At 48.6% G+C, this 16,968-nt stretch overlaps 1 protein-coding gene across 3 annotated transcripts in view; it reads right to left on the bottom strand.

Moving 5' to 3' along the window:
- The window catches only part of SYT16 (synaptotagmin 16), a 108,703-nt gene that overhangs the window by 18,717 nt on the left and 73,018 nt on the right, over nucleotides 1-16,968 (bottom strand). For all 3 annotated transcript variants that reach the window (XM_028740747.2, XM_077922596.1, XM_077922574.1), the window contains 2 exons: nucleotides 4,991-5,203; nucleotides 1,173-1,429 (listed from right to left, as the gene is read on the bottom strand). In XM_028740747.2, the coding sequence (XP_028596580.2) occupies nucleotides 1,173-1,429; nucleotides 4,991-5,203 (470 nt within the window). The remainder of the gene's footprint in view (nucleotides 1-1,172; nucleotides 1,430-4,990; nucleotides 5,204-16,968) is intronic.

Below are 16,968 nucleotides of genomic sequence, written 5' to 3'. Positions count from 1 at the left end.
GACCCGAGAGGGTTTTCTTTCTGTCCCATTCACTGTTTACGGCTGAATCAGAGCAAATGTCAATTGGGTGTTCTGCAGATCGACTCTCGTTCCAATACAGCGGTAAACCTCAGGTCTTTCCGGGGAAAGCAGTGGGGCAAAAGAAAGTCTTCTAGAACCCCTGCCAAGAAGTCATGGACCAAACGGAAGAAATTGCAGGGCAAATGGAAGTGTGAGTGAGCATAAAGTGTCTCCTGGCCCTGGCATCTTTCCTGGAGGTGCCAGGAATTGAACCCAATGCCTTGGGCATTCAAAGCAGGTACCGTTGAGCTATGGCTTTGCCACCACACACATTGGTGGTGCTAGATAAATAATAATAGTAGTCGAAAAGCATTCCATATTAACAACCACCACCACCACCTTTAGGAGTTATCTGAAGGCAGCCCTGTATAGAGAAGTTTATTAATGTTCAAAGTTTTACTATGTTTTTATATATGTTGGAAGCCGCCCAGAGTGGCTGGGGCAACCCAGTCTGATGGGTGGGGTATTTATTATTATTATTATTATTATTATTATTATTATTATTATTATTATTAGTACCTCCTCCATCTGACTACGTTGCCCCAGCCACTCTGGGCAGCTTCCAACAAATAGAAAAGCAGAATAAAACATCAGTGTACAGTCATCCCTCGGGTTACAGATGCTTCAGGTTGCGTTTTTTTGGGTTTCGGACCTGCCGAAACCCGGAAGTACCGGAACGGGTTACTTCCGGGTTTCGGCAGTTGAACATGTGCTTTGCGCATGCGCAGAAACGCCGAATCACAACCTGCACATGCGCAGACGCGCCACTACGGGTTGCAAATGCTGTGGGTTGCGAACGTGCATCCTGCACAGATCACGTTTGCAACCTGAGCGTCCACTGTACAGGTCTGCCTTCAGATATCTTCTATATGGGCTTTCCATAACCGCAACTACACATTATCCATTCATACCAAATGGACTTAACACCCACAACCTTCCAGGCTGTGAGCGCACAAGATGTTTCCTACAAAGGAGAGGTATCCCAATATTACAGCGCTCTTTCATTAATTAACTCGTTTCATGACATTAAATGTGGTAAACAGAAATGCAGCCGCCCTAGAGAAAGGAATGAAACAACCTCCATGCTGCAAGAACAACCGCTTTCTTCTTACCTCCGGGCTCCAGGCCGACGAGCTGTCCGTGGCGTCGTTCCCTTCGAATCCTTGGTTGCTAAAAGCCGTCTCCATTTCCAAGCTCCCTTCCGTCTCTTGCCGGCTGAGGCTGGGCGTCGCGCTGACCTCCACCCCGGGGTCTTTGGGCTGCCCAGAGCCCCTGCTCTCCGACGCCGTTCTGGAGTCGAGGGATAGGTGGTCATCTTCATGATAAGAGAGGTTGTCTTGGTAACTCAGTTGGCTGAACCCGTCGAGATCTAGCACATTTTAAGAGCAGAGAGAAAAATAATGTCGGTGGGGGGGATTAAGACCAGCCGTTTCTTTATCCCTCAAGTGTGCAGATGCTCTAATCCGCTGCAGACGGGGGCCTAGAAGTGATAACTATGCATGAATCCTGAGCCCCCAAAGGAAGAACGCCTCTTTCCAACGGAATGGCAACGAAGGAGCCAAACAAGCTCTTCCCTTGGGAACCAACCGAAGGGCCTCTTCGCACAAAACCCAAGGAGTTTTGTTTTGAAGGGCACACCTGAAAATGTAGGGTGGGTGACGAGCAGCTGTTTGAGACCATGTGCATCATGTACATGGAAGTCAGTGTGGAGAACCTCTGCTGCCTTGCGTGACATCTTCGGGAGAAGAAAAGGCTACACAAATCCAGAGTGGAGCCCCTAAGATGCAACGGCGCCTTGTACGTCTCATTCTGGCAGGGATGCCAACTATAGGGGGCAGAAGGGGCTTCAGACCCCTCAATATTTGTAGCCAGAGGGCTGAGCCCTCCCTCCAGTATTGAGAGCTCCCCCCGTGCTCCAGAGGCTTCACATTGCTTTCGCTGAAGCCGCCTGAAGCCCCCAGAGCGCAGGGAACTCCCGCTGTGCTCGGGGGGCTTCAGGCAACTATCCGCAAGCCTTCAGAGCACAGCAGGAGTTCCCGCTGCGCTCCGAAGGCTTGCGGATAGCTGCCTGAAGCCTGGAGAGCGAGAGGGGTCGGTGCACACCGATCCCTCTTGCTCTCCAGGCTTCGATTCGCTGGAGAGGCGCTGCACAGTTTTCCCTCTCTGCGCAGCGCCCCTTCAGTGAAGCGAGGGGAGAAGTGGAAGGGGCTCCGTTTCTCCTGCCGCTTCGCTGAAGGGGTGCTGAGCAGAGAGGGGGAGAATTTTTTTTTTCCTGTTCTCCCCCTCCTATGGTCCGGTGCATCCTTATAGAGCAAAAAATATGGTAATCAGAACACCCTGTTTCTCTATATCAGGGAAGGAGAGCCTCGGGCCCAGAGGCTGAATGCGGCCCTCTAGACCTCTGCACTTGGCCCTTGGACTTCTCTCCAGGCCACATCCCTGACTGGCCCTGCTATGCACCCTCCTTCCGTGTTTTTGCCTGGCTAGATGTGCCCTTGAACTCAGATAATGTCTCTTGCTTGTCTGGATGGATCTGTCTTGGGTGCTTCAGCTGAGATTCCTGCATTGAAAGGGGTTGGACTGGATGACCTTTGGGTTTCCCTTCCAACTCTACGATTCCATGATTCTATGACAGAGACAGGGGAGTGCAGAAACTCACATGCTCGACTAAGCTAAGATGTACACTTGATGCTCTGCCCACTTCTGCCTTTGCTCAGTCGACAGAGCACAAGGCTCTCAATCGCAGTGCTGCGGGTTCGAGTCCCAATTAGGGCAAGATCCCTGCATTGCCAGGGGGCTGGACTAGATGACATTGGGGTGTCCCTTCCAACTCTGCAATTCTATGGTTCTTGGAAGTTGCCCAGGAGCAGCCCTGCAGCTGAAAAAGCTTCCCGCTCCCCTGCTCTAAATTATTTCTCCCACACCACACATTTACCATCCTTCATTTGCTAGAGAAGAGGGGCAAGGCAGGGAGATGGAAGAAGCCACCCAGGAGTAATGAGAAGCCTTTCCTTGGGCAAAACTCTGCAGGGGTGCTCTTAGCGTTTCAGCTGCGCTCAAGTCTGCAGCCTATGAAAGCCCTGCTGGAATCAGCACAGCACAGCTTTATACCGTATGTTTTGCCCTATAAGACTCACTTTTTCCCTCCTAAAAAGTAAGGGGAAATGTGTGTGCGCCTTATGGAGCGAATGCAGGCTGCACAGCTATCACAGAAGCCAGAACAGCAAGAGGGATTGCTGCTTTCACTGTGCAGCGATCCCTCTTGCTGTTCTGGCTTCTGAGATTCAGAATATTATTTTTTCTTGTTTTCCTCCTCCAAAAACTAGGTGCGTCTTGTGGTCTGGTGCATCGTATAGAGCGGAAAATACGGTAGTTTGGCCCTGTGCATCTTCACAAGTCCAGTCGGTTCAATGGGGCTTCCAGCCAAGTTAAAAGTGTGCATTTAGGTTGAAAACCACATGGTCCCGTTCTTATGCACAGAACGGGTCCAGATGGCCTTTCCCCACTCCCCAAACCAAAGGCTTATGCTTATGATGGCTCCCAGCTCTGCTAAATATCAAACAGGACTCGGCTCACGCAGCAGATTGCAACTCCAAAATCAACAAGGACACGATTGATATATATATACATTTGGGGCACGTCGGAGCGGTGGGCTGAAAAGGCAGGTTTTATAAATTTTTTTTTAAAAAAAGAGTAAATAAAAAAGCGCCGCAGGCTTTTCAGAATAGAAGACGTGCCTTTCTAGTGAGAAGTTACATTACACACTTCCCACACAAAGTTTGCCTCCCCACTGTGCCTTGTGGATTTGGTTTGCAGCCAGGATGTTGGCTATTATTAAGGAATGCGGTTTGAGGGATTCAGTTGGGATGGCTGAATCCTGCAGACTAGGTGGGTGAAAACTGTGTTCTGTAAAATCTCGGGGTTCCCTTGGCAACGTTGTACAGTAGTACCTTGGTTCCCGAACTCAATCCGTTCTGGAAGTCCATTTGACTTCCGAAACGTTCGCAAACCAAGGCACAGCTTCTGATTGGCTGATGGGCCCCGGAAACAACGCCGACAGCCGAAACGGACTTTCGGCTTCTAAAAAACGTTCGCAAACCGGAACATTTACTTCCAGATTTGTGGCGTTCAGGAGCCAATTTGTTTGGGAGCCAAGCCATTCAGAAACCAAGGTACCACTATATAGGTATGTGGGGGAGCCAATGATTGCAGGGTTCCCCAGGGAGAAATTCAGTACAGTGGTACCTCACGTTAAGTACTTAATTCGTTCCGGAGGTCCGTACTTAACCTGAAACTGTTCTTAACCTGAAGCACCACTTTAGCTAATGGGGCCTCCTGCTGCTGCCACGCCGCTGAAGCCCGATTTCTGTTCTCATCCGGAAGCAAAGTTCTTAACCTGAAGCACAATTTCTGGGTTAGCGGAGTCTGTAACCTGAAGCGTATGTAACCTGAAGTGTATGTAACCTGAGGTACCACTGTAATGGCGAACAAGTTTTCCTGAAAAGATTTTCCCTTGCAAGGAAGGGCAGCGTTGAGGTTCATCCTCAGGTACAAGAGAGACCTAGGAAATGTCCTGCAGGAAAGTGAGTGTGTTCTGTAGAACGCTTCCCAGAATCCTCTGCCATTCGCAAGGTTCTCTGGGAAGTTGACCCAGAGAATCTTGGGAGATGCGTTTTTCTCGGGTTACCAACTGTTTCGTTACACCTTTGCCGTTTTCATCACGAGAGGGTGCGCCTATCAACTGAGATTCAAAATGCAGAATCCTTTCAAGTCATGGGGAAACAGTGCGCGCGCACCAGCACATCAGTGCATTTTTTACTGCTTTTGCCATTTCCTCCGTAGCCACAGAAAACTTGTTGGACTTCTCAGAGCAAACCATCTCTTGTGTTTGACTGCTTTGTTTTTCTTTTTGGACAGGGCTGGATAATACCTTCGCATTCAGAGGCCTCGGAGCTGTACTCTTCGTGGTTCGACAGCAAGCGGTTGAATTTGGGCCTGCGCTCAGAACCGGCTTGCGTCCCTTTCTCGGAAACTCCTGAACGGAAGCTCTGCGAGCGCGAAACGGAGATCTCAAACTGCTTGATCACCTCGTCGTCGCTGTCAGAGGAGGTGGTCAGGTCTTCGTCCTCCCCAAAGCTATTCACTGGGAGAAAAGAGCACACACACAAACACATACAAAGAGGAATTTTGACAGCTCGTGGAGAAAATGCAGAGAAAATGACAGTTTCCAGATAAGAGAGTGGCTTTCAGAAAATGAGAAACAAGTCACTTGTAGCATCGGTCACTAAAAAAATGTAGTATAAACACTGACAACTGGGAAACACTGGCCTGCGAGCGCTCCAGTTGTAGAGCAGCCTTTACCAAAGGTGTTGTGGGCTTTGAAGACACTCGAACTCAGAACGCAAGGGAGAAACTTGCTAAGAGGAAGGCACGCTTGGCAAAACCACACTGTGATCAACTCCCACCGAGAAACCAATGTCCCCAATGTGGAAGGACATGTTGATTCAGAATTGGCCTCCACAGTCACTTACAGACTCATTGTTAAAACCGTGTTTATGAAAGACAATCATACTCAGCTACGAGTGATCGCCGAAGAATCATAGAATCATAGAGTTGGAATAGACCACAAGGGCCATCGAGTCCAACCCCCTGCCAAGCAGGAAACACCATCAGAGCACTCCTGACATATGGTTGTCAAGCCTCTGCTTAAAGACCTCCAAAGACGGAGACTCCACAACACTCCTTGGCAGCAAATTCCACTGTCAAACAGCTCTTACTGTCAGGAAGTTCTTCCTAATGTTTAGGTGGAATCTTCTTTCTTGTAGTTTGGATCCATTGCTCCGTGTCCGCTTCTCTGGAGCAGCAGAAAACAACCTTTCTCCCTCCTCTATGTGACATCCTTTTATATATTTGAACATGGCTATCATATCACCCCTTAACCTCCTCTTCTCCAGGCTAAACATGACCAGCTCCCTTAGCCGTTCCTCATAAGGCATCGTTTCCAGGCCTTTGACCATTTTGGTTGCCCTCCTCTGGACACGTTCCAGTTTGTCAGTGTCCTGACAAGAAGAAGAAGATAAGTTGAGACCTGCTGGGTGAGTCCAGCATCCCGTTCTCACAGGGGCCAACTAGATGCCTGTGGGAAACCAGCAAACAGGATTCAAGCACAAGAGCCCTCGCTTCCAGCGACTGGTATTCAGTAGCCTTGCTGCCTTGAACTGCAGAGGCAGCCATCATGGCTAGCAGCCATCAATAGCCTCTCCTCTAAGTGACTTCCCTTGACTTTCTATGTCCCTTCCTCTTGGCGGAATCAACTAGAAATATTTCACTCCTGCTACCCCAATCAATTTTTCCTTTCCTTTCCAATGAACAGGATGGGTGTCAGTGGAGAGAAGTTGTAATGGGGGTTAGCATTCACTTGCTTCCATTTAAAATAATCGTCAAAGCGGCGATGATATACCGGGTAAAGGTCAAGGGACCCCTGACCATTAGGTCCAGTCGTGGCCGACTCTGGGGTTGCGGTGCTCATCTTCCTTTATTGGCCGAGGGAGCCGGCGTACAGCTTCTGGGTCATGTGGCCAGCATGACTAAGCCGCTTCTGGTGAACCAGAGCAGCGCACGGAATGTTGTTTACCTTCCCGCTGGAGCGGTACCTATTTATCTACTTGCACTTTGACGTGCTTTCGAACTGCTAGGTTGGCAGGAGCAGGGACCGAGCAACGGGAGCGCAACCCATCGCGGGGATTCGAACCACCAACCTTCTGATCGGCAAGTCCTAGGCTCTGTGGTTTAACCCACAGTGCCACCCGCATCCCATATACCGGGTATAGGGCGGAATATAAATTCAATGAAGCAGAAGCAGAAGCAGAAGAAGAGTGGTACCTCGGCTTTCCAACATCTTGGAAGTCAAACGTTTTGGTTTTTTAATGCTTTTCAGAAGCTGAACGTGCCACGCAGCTTCCGTATTGAGTTTTCCAGAAGTAAATGCTTCGGTTTTCGAACGTTTCGGAAGTTGAACGGTCTTTGGGAATGGATTACGTTCGAAAATGGATTACGTTCGAAAACCGAGGTAGCACTCTATTTTCAGGCTTATTGATGCACATAAAAATATGACACATTTCTGCCAGCGAGCATCAAATCCAGAGAGCCTCTACTGCTGAGCAAACTCCAAACCTCTTTTATTCTGTCAAGCACCAAGGAACATGCAGATGATCTAGGAAGGTGCCTTCTATTAAGTCAGAGCATTGGGTGAATCTACTTCAGTACTGTCTGCACTGACTGGCAGCAGCTCTCCAGGGTTTCAGCCACGGAGTCTCTCCCAGCCCTGTCTCAAGATGCCTTTAGGCAACAACTTTGGTCCCCAACTCCCAATAGCTAGCAGGACCAGTGGTCAGGGATGATGGGAACAACACCTGGGAACACTATTTTGAGAAACATTGTGGGATGAAAACCTGGGGCTTTCTGAATGCAAAGCAGATGTTCTTCCACCAAGGAGGAAAACAAAGCAAAAGAGTTTGCAGCAATGCCCTCATCTGGGCAAAAAGATCAGATTTGCAGTTGAAATGATACAGCCATGCAGACCAGCAAATCAAGCCTTGTTTCAGTCTTGCCCCTCCCACCCCCAACGTTGTATGCTAGCTATCTGCAGCTATTTGCTGCACAGTTCAGGCAATTTTCCAATTCGTCACCTTAATATTCCGTTCATTAAAGTGCAAAAAAAGTGCTCTAAGGACTCTTGAGAGTCCAATGGACTGCAAGAAGATCAAACCTCTCCATTCTTAAGGAAATCAGCCCTGAGTGCTCCCTGGAAGGACAGATCCTGAAGCTGAGGTTCCAGTACTTTGGCCACCTCATGAGAAGAGAGGACTCCCTGGAAAAGACCCTGATGTTGGGAAAGATGGAGGGCACAAGGAGAAGGGGACGACAGAGGACGAGATGGTTGGATAGTGTTCTCGAAGCTACCAGCATGAGTTTGACTCATGAGTTTGACTTCCACGGGAGGCCGTGGAAGACAGGAGTGCCTGGCGTGCTCTGGTCCAGGGGGTCACGAAGAGTCGGACACGACTAAACGACTAAACAACAACAACAAGGATCAGAAGCAGGAGGTTCCTTGATAGGATCTGGGAAGATCCACTAACCAGCACTGAATAACATCTGGCATTTATTAAAAACATATAAACTCCATCCCACCCCAAGCCAAGCTCTGACCTGGAAAGGCATAGATATACTCGAGCTAAACACAGCAAGAGTGTATACAATTCCATTGATGGGAACTATAATCCAAATATTTGAAGCACCCCAGATTGGGTAAGGCTGACTTAGACCACGCCGTATGATTCTGCTTGCTCCTTCCTGACCTTGCTGTCCCCTGGGTGACTTCGGGTGCCCTTTATAGCAGACCTCCCCACCTGGCATCATCCAAATGTTTTGGACACCATCTCCCATCAACCCCCAGTGTCAGGGACTGGCTGGCTGATGAGGAGTGCTGCCAGCCAGGGAACCCCCTAGGGAAGCCTTAGAGGAGGAAGACTCAGAGCCCGGGAAGTGGTGGTGGGACACTGAGGGCAGGTCAGAGAGAGAAGGGGAGGAATGGTTGGATGCTGAAGAGGCAACAGGCTTTAGCGAGCAAGAGGAGCCAGCTGCAGAAAGCAGTTCGGACTCAGCAGATGAAGCAGAGGAGGAGGAGGAAGACAGATGCTGCAGAAACCTGGCAGGAGCTTGCTGCTGCTACTGTACTAAGCTCCTCTCCGCCCTTGTCTCCAAGGACACGGAAAGCTATGTGCCTAGAAGAACAAAGAGCACCGATTTGCCTCACCCAACATAGTTTGAGGCTGCTTGGAAGGAGTCTTAGAGGGAAGTAGAAGGCGAAGACATTCAGCCCTGGCAACTGTTTCATAGGGGCCAGTCCTGCTTCTAGGCACTGCTGCCTTGCAAACTTTTTCCTAGAATAAAGAGGCCTCTGAACCAGCCCTGACACCCAGCTAGCATGACCAACGATCAGGGATTGTGGGAACTGTAGACCATGGACCTCAGGGTGGCACCAAGTTGGCAGAGGCTGGTATCTACTAGTATACCAATGTTTTTGTGCTGGATGGTGTAAGTAAGAGAAACAGACCCTCAAGTGCAGAAACGACTCTGTTCCCCGTTGCAGGCGTTGGTCATGCCGAAAAACTGCTGCAACCAGCCTCGGCTGGTGCCAGAACTGTGTTCCTTTATTCCCAAGGGTAAGCAACACAAAATAGTAACACACCCGACAGCTGGTGTGTTCATATGCTCCTGCACTCCCTTTCTAGCACGCACACACACACGCACACACCAGCTGTCCCTCGCACCCACCGCTCCACAAGTTCCCAAAGGAAAGCATCCTCCTGTTCTGTTTCCCCCTGGCGCAGATGGCTGGGAAATTTGAGATGCGGCACAGCGCCTCTTTTTTTAATTCCAATTAGCAGGGGTGATGGCATCGGAACATCTGTTCTTTTATAACCAAGGATCTGCGCTGGGCTCAATCTCCGGCAAGGTTGTTTTCCCCAAGGCCAGAGCTCACCCTGGAAGTACCTTGGAGGCGCCGTTTAAGGACGACACGGGGAGGGCAGGGTTTTCAGGCTCAGGCGCAAGTTAGGGAGAGCCAACGACAACGTAAAACAAAGGGCACTGTACTGATCCCATCGGCAGGGAAAGACACATGAATTTGGGAGAGTCCGGGCTGCAAGCAGCATCAACAGCATACCCTCCAGCATTCCACGGGGTCATGGAATTGTAGAGTTGGAAGGGACCCAAGGGTCATCTAGTCCAACCCCCTGCAATGCAGGAATCTCAGCTAAAGCATCCATGACAGGTGGCCATCCAACATCTGCTTAAACACCTCCAAGGAAGGAAATGCACATCTTTCGGAGCCGTACTTCCACTTGACATGAGCCAACAGTGTGACGCGGCAGCTAAAAAAGCCAATGCAATTCTGGGCCTCATCAATAGGAGTATAGCATCTAGATCAAGGGAAGTAATAGTGCCACTGTATTCTGCTCTGGTCAGACCTCACCTGGAGTACTGTGTCCAGTTCTGGGCACCACAGTTCAAGAAGGACACTGACAAACTGGAACGTGTCCAGAGGAGGGCAACCAAAATGGTCAAAGGCCTGGAAACGATGCCTTATGAGGAACAGCTAAGGGAGCTGGGCATGTTTAGCCTGGAGAAGAGGAGGTTAAGGGGTGATATGATAGCCATCTTCAAATATATAAAAGGATGTCACATAGAGGAGGGAGAAAGGTTGTTTTCTGCTGCTCCAGAGAAGCGGACACGGAGCAATGGATCCAAACTACAAGAAAGAAGATTCCACCTAAACATTAGGAAGAACTTCCTGACAGTAAGAGCTGTTCGACAGTGGAATTTGCTGCCAAGGAGTGTGGTGGAGTCTCCGTCTTTGGAGGTCTTTAAGCAGAGGCTTGACAACCATATGTCAGGAGTGCTCTGATGGTGTTTCCTGCTTGGCAGGGGGTTGGACTCGATGGCCCTTGTGGTCTCTTCCAACTCTATGATTCTATGATTCTAAGTTAGCTTGTGCGGCACCAGAAGCCAGGATGGATGTCCTGGGATGTCCTGGGAAAACTGGGGTGTTTGTGGGGAGGGTATGCAATGGGGGTCTCTTTCAGTCTCACTTTCCTACACATCCAGTTAATGTATTTATTTATTTTTTAATGAAGGCTTGAGGCTATCCATAGCAGGGAGGCAATAGCGCTTTGGCAGTTCACGTTTCTCAGAGGTAAACACATTTTACAGAAGGTGGTCGTCAAGACCATATAACACCAGTCCTACATTGGCTCCCAGTGGGTTTCTCAGCACAATTCAAAGTGTTGGTGCTGACCTTTAAAGCCCTAAACAGCCTCGGCCCAGTATACCTGAAGGAGCGTCTCCATGTCCATCGTTCAGCCCTGATACTGAAGTCCAGCTCTGAGGGCCTTCTGGCGGTTTTCTCACTGCGAGAAGTGAGGTTACAGGGAAACAGGGAAAGGGCCTTCTCGGTGGTGGCACCCATCCTATGGAACGCCCTCCCACCAGATATCAAGGAAATAAACAACTGTCTGACTTTTAGAAGGTTTTTAATATTCTGTTGGGAGCCACCCAGAGTGGCTGGGGAAACCCAACCAGATGGGCGGGGTATAAATAATAAATTACTATTATTATTAGTGGTAGAAGTAGTAGTAACAGCACTTCGTCACACAGATAAACTATAGAATTCGCTCTGCAAGAGGCAGCGATGGCTCCCAACTTGAATGGTTTTAAAAGAGGATTAGGCAAGTTATTGGGGGATTAAGCTACCAGTGGCAACCAGCCACGATCGCTACGCTCTCCCTCCATTGTCAACGGCAAGCTCTGGAAACCAGTTTCTGGGAAATACAAGCAGGGAAAGCACTGTTGAAAGAAAGTGCATCGCCTAAGTGCATCACCTAGTTGCCAGTTGAGTTGGGAATTCAAGTTTGGGCTCCACTGAGCCATGCTGGCTATCAAAGGAAAATCCCTCCATTTCCCAGGCCTTGTTTTGTCGCGATGTGAATGTTGTAAAGACAACGAAGTTCAGGGAAGGGGTGTCAGATGCTAACCCAGGAACAGCCCACGAAATCTTGAGGAATTCCAACTCCCATCAGCCCCAGCCATCATGACCAATGGTATTGGGGCGATGGAAATTGGGGTTGAAGAACATCTGGCTGGTGCCACATTGGTCACCCTGGATTAATCTAAAGCCGTGTTTCCCAAACTTGCATCTCCAGGTGTTTTCGGACTACAATTCCCATCACCCCTGCTAGGGATGATGGGAGTTGTAGTCCAAAAGCAGCTTTTCCCCAATTTTGGGGGAAAAAACACTGATCTAGCAGAACACAAAATACCTGATTCAGCAAGGTTCTTTTCTGAAAGTCTCTTTCTACACACACAGAGAGACACGTTCTTCCATAAAGGTAAAGGTAAAGGGACCCCTGACCATTAGGTCCAGTCGTGACCGACTCTGGGGTTGTGGCGCTCATCTCGCTTTATTGGCCAAGGGAGCCGGCGTACAGCTTCCGGGTCATGTGGCCAGCATGACTAAGCCGCTTCTGGCGCACCAGAGCAGCGCATGGAAACACCGTTCACCTTCCTGCCAGAGCGGTACCTATTGATCTACTTGCACTTTGACGTGCTTTTGAACTGCTAGGTTGGCAGGAGCAGGGACCAAACAACGGGAGCTCACCCCGTCGCGGGGATTCGAACCACCGACCTTCTGATCGGCAAGTCCTAGGCTCTGTGGCTTAACCCACAGCGCCACCCGCATCCGTACATTCTTCCATAGCTATGAAGAAAAACAGCACTTGCAAACCCTCCTGAGAAGCAGAGGGAGATGAAATACTTTTGTGCTGGATCCCTCTCCCTTCCTCCCACACAGCAGATACATCACGGTAGCCTGGAAACCTTCAGCGCTTTCGACCGCTTGCACATTGCTCGGGTTCCAGAACGAAGATTCACAAGCAAGTGGCTTCAGGGGCGGAAGGAACAGGTCTTAGCCATAACACAGCCTTGCAGAGCCAGTTTGCAACGCAAGGCGATTAAGGCTCCTCCACAAGGCTTTGCAACTTGTGAAAAACGAAGGGTTCAGCCACCCGTTGGTTTGTCCCATACCTAGAATGCGTGGGTGCGAGGGGTTCTGCCTTTGCCTTGCCACTTTTCTCCAGATAACCTGCTCTTTGGCGCTACATAGGGACAAGGATCAATCCGGTGAAAACCAGAAACTCCAACATTTCTCCGATGAAAATAGGGATGTCCTAGTCAATGATAATGCAGTTGCACCTTGGTTGACAAACACCTTGTGGCTGAAACGTTTTGGCTCCCGAACGCCGCAAACCTGGAACTGATTGTTCCAGTTTTCAAATGTTCTTTTGGAAGCCGAACGTCCGGTGGGGCTTCCGATTGGCTGCAGGAGCTTCCTCCAGCCAATCGGAAGCCACGCCTTGGTTTCTGAACATTTTGGAAGTCGAACAGACTTCCAGAATGGATTCCATTCGACTTCTGAGGTACCACTGTAGTAATAATTTTATTATTTATACTCTGCCAATCTGACTGGGTTGCCCCAGCAGCATCCAACACACACACACACACACACTAAACAGGGCTGCCTTCAGATGTCTTCTAAAGGTTGCGTAGTTACTTATCTCCTTAGCTCGTGGGTCGCATAACTCCATACCCTCCAAAATTTCTCCGATGAAAATAGGGATGTCCTGGGGAAAAGCGGGATGTTCTGAGATCAAATCAGAAACTTTCCCTGGAAAATAGGGACACTGGCAAGTCCTGCAGCTGTTGTAAAGTCCGGGCCTACCTTACATGGCTGTTGTAAAGATTACCTCCTAACATATATGTGTTGCACACTCTATGCTGAACACAAAGAAAGGAATCCATCTGCCATTCATTTCCAGGTTCTTTGGAAATACTTGGCAAGCTTCTCTGGAGCCTTACTGGCTGCATTCACTGAGCAAAGCCCATCTTTGAACTGCCTGGCACCCATCCTGCTGCTCTGCAATATGCTCATCTCGTGTTTCGCTTTATTCTGTATAAACTACCCAGGTGAGACAGTCAAGTGGTCCAACCTAGTCTTCTGCTTGGTGAAAATTGGTTCTTCTGCCAATTCTCAGCTATTGTCACATTTGTGATCTCACTATCCCCAAAAAGGCTACTCAGACGCTGGATTAATTAAGGTTATGACTCAAATCAGAGACAAGTGTCAGAATGAGACATTTCATTGCGTACAATATTCGCGCTGCAGATTTCTGTTTGGTAAACAATGTATCTCATGGAAATCGGCACATGTTGGCAGCCAAACAGAGAGCGGAATGGGACAGAGTTTTACAAATATAGACTGTCCAGAACCTCAGATGTATGTGAGACATTGGCTCACGCCGTATAAATGTGTGCTGACAAACTCAGACCCAAAATGAAGCATTAACTGCCAAAGAAAACCACTGGATTACAATTCGAGAGGCATCTCTTCTGGACTGAATAAGAACTAAGGGGTTTTGTTGTTTTTATCAGCACACTTTGTTTTTTTTAATATCATATTTATTGAAATTTCCAAAAAATCCAAAAAAAAAGAAAAAGAAAGAAAAAGAAAAAAGAAAACATTTACATTTAAAGCCTTACTTTCAATAACATCTTTCCAGGACTTCCCCACCCCTCCCCTTCTTGTATTCCATTTCCATTTATTTAGTTCAACAAGTTCTTACCCCAAATTTTGACCTTTTTATATTTAGCCCATTATTCAATTTAGTTCATCTTATATAGCCACTTTCCCTTTATATTCCACAGTCTTTAAACATTAAAATCTTTTTTCTAAGGTCGACCCCAGTTCCCTTCCACGAATTCCCCTTTTTAGTACTCACAACAAAACAAAATAAAGAAAGAAGAAAATTCAAAATATAGTTGTACACCCTTTGGATTCCAGAGTTCCCTCCCCCCTTTCCCGGTTTCGATCCCCAATGTCCATCAGTCTATCTGCTATCAGCCTGGAGACCTCACATCCGAGGCCCTTAATTCTTTATCAGCACACTTTGTGTCTCCATTGGCTTACCAATGGCTGGGTGTCTGTGTTATCGACACCTGTAGCAGACCAACACAGCTACCTCTCTGGAAACTGTAACATGCGAGGCTGCCTAATACGGAGGCAGCTCACTGCTCCATCTAGCTTACCACCCGCCCTGCCACGCAGGAATCCCTTGCGGACAAGCGCAGTGCCTGGAGATGGACAGGTCATGCATCCACAGCAAGGATCAGAGGAGGAATGGCTGCTGGGAGGAGCACAGAGAGATGAAACGCTGCGGTGCATCTGCAGCAGTATAACTGGGCATCCCTTTTAGAAACCATGTTCAGCAGCAAATATATTTAAGGTATTTGGTGCATTTATGGTCCGGGTAGACAGCAGGGCTCCCCAAGATAATGTGGACGACAACTTCCATTCCTGACCATGGCCAAGGGATGATAAGAACACAGAAAAAGAGCTTGCAGGATCAGGCCAGTGACCCAACTTCTCCCTATCTCCTGCCTTCATGGGGCAAGGCAACCAGAACTGTACGGTGGTACCTCGGGTTACAGATGCTTCAGGTTACAGACGCTTCAGGTTACAATCTCTACTAACCCAGAAATAGTACCTCGGGTTAAGAACTTTGCTTCAGGATGAGGAGGTGGTGGTGGCACAGCGGCAGCAGGAGGCCCCATTAGCTAAAGTGGTACCTCAGGTTAAGAACAGTTTCAGCTTAAGAAGGGACCTCCAGAACAAATTAAGTTCTTAATCCACAGTACCACTGTACACGGTATTCCAAGAATGGTTGCATCTTTTAACCGAGATGCAGTAAAAAACCAACGTTTTTCAGCAGAACCTACACAAAGTCATTGGCTAGCCCCGATTTCAGTCTTGACAGTTGCAAAGGAAGACTTCACTTTCTATCGTTTTAACTCTGCCAGATTCTCTCTCTATCTCTCTCTCTTCTCTCTCTCTCATATGTATCGAGGCCCTTTATGTTCCAAACAACAAGAACACAGTGTCAGGCTGAGAGGCCGGAAGCCTTCCGTTTTCATAAACACGAGAGTTAAAAGTACAGAACGCTGGGGGTGGAAGCGTCGATGCTAATCTAAACCATTCAAGGTGAACTGCGTCTCGTTCGCCTCTCCTGTATTCCAACAATTATCTCTTCGCTTGCAAATGCCAAATGTTGTCAGCTGTCAACAGAACACTTCTCTTTGTTCGCAGTCTGCAAGTAAACATTTACCTCGCAGCATGCAGGAAGAAAGATCTGCCAGAAAGGACATACTCTCTGGGCAGAACGGCACAACCCAGAGGTGCCTTGATAACTCTCTTCCTCACAACACCCAGCTCATCCTTCTCCACCCTGCTGCCCTCAAAATGGTTTGGAAAAAGACCACAAGGAGGGCCATGATGGAACTTATCCAACACCTATCAAGTCATAGAATCATAGCGCTGGAAGGGGCCAATCTCAACTAGATCATCCATGACAGGTGGCCATCCAACCTCTGCTTAAAAACCCCCAAGGAAGGAGATCCCACCACCTTCTAAGGGAGAACGTTCCACTGTCAAACAGCTCTTACTGTCAGAAAATTATTCCTGATGTTTAGTCGGAATCTCCTTTCATATCTCCTTTCATTATCTGCTTTATCAGGCTGAACATGCCCAACTCCTTCAACATTTCCTCATAAGGAACACTTGGTTTTCAGACCCTTGATCATCTTGGTTGCCCTCCTCTGCACACCTTCCAGCTTGCCCATATCCTTATTAAATTGTGGCACCCACAACTGGACACAGGACTCCAGGTGTGGTCTGGACAAGGCAGAATATAGAGTGGCACTATAAAAAGCAGAGACATCACCTTGCCAACAAATGTCCATATAGTTAAAGCTATGGTTTTCCCAGTAGTGATGTATGGAAGTGAGAGCTGGACCATAAAGAAGGCTGATCACCGAAGAATTGATGCTTTTGAATTCTGGTGCTGGAGGAGACTCTTGAGAGTCCCATGGACTGCAAGAAGATCAAACCTATCCGCTCTGAAGGAAATCAGCCCTGAGTGCTCACTGGAAGGACAGATCCTGAAACTGAAGCTCCAATACTTTGCCCACCTCGTGAGAAGAGAAAACTCCCTGGAAAAGACCCTGATGTTGGGAAAGGTTGAGGGCACAAGGAGAAGGGGACGACAGAGGACGAGATGGTTGGACAGTGTGCTCAAAGCTACCAACATGTGTAGGACCAAACTGCGGGAGGCAGTGGAAGACAGGAGTGCCTGGCGTGCTCTGGTCCATGGAGTCACGAAGAGTCAGACACGACTAAACGACTAAACAACAACAATGACATCCCTTGATCTGGGCACTAGACTTCTGTAGATGCAGCCT

Source organism: Podarcis muralis, chromosome 1 (assembly GCF_964188315.1).
Source record: "Podarcis muralis chromosome 1, rPodMur119.hap1.1, whole genome shotgun sequence".
NCBI classification, from domain to species: domain Eukaryota; kingdom Metazoa; phylum Chordata; class Lepidosauria; order Squamata; family Lacertidae; genus Podarcis; species Podarcis muralis.
The sequence above is the reverse complement of the archived record's forward strand: the minus strand, read 5'-3'. Positions and strand labels throughout refer to the sequence as shown.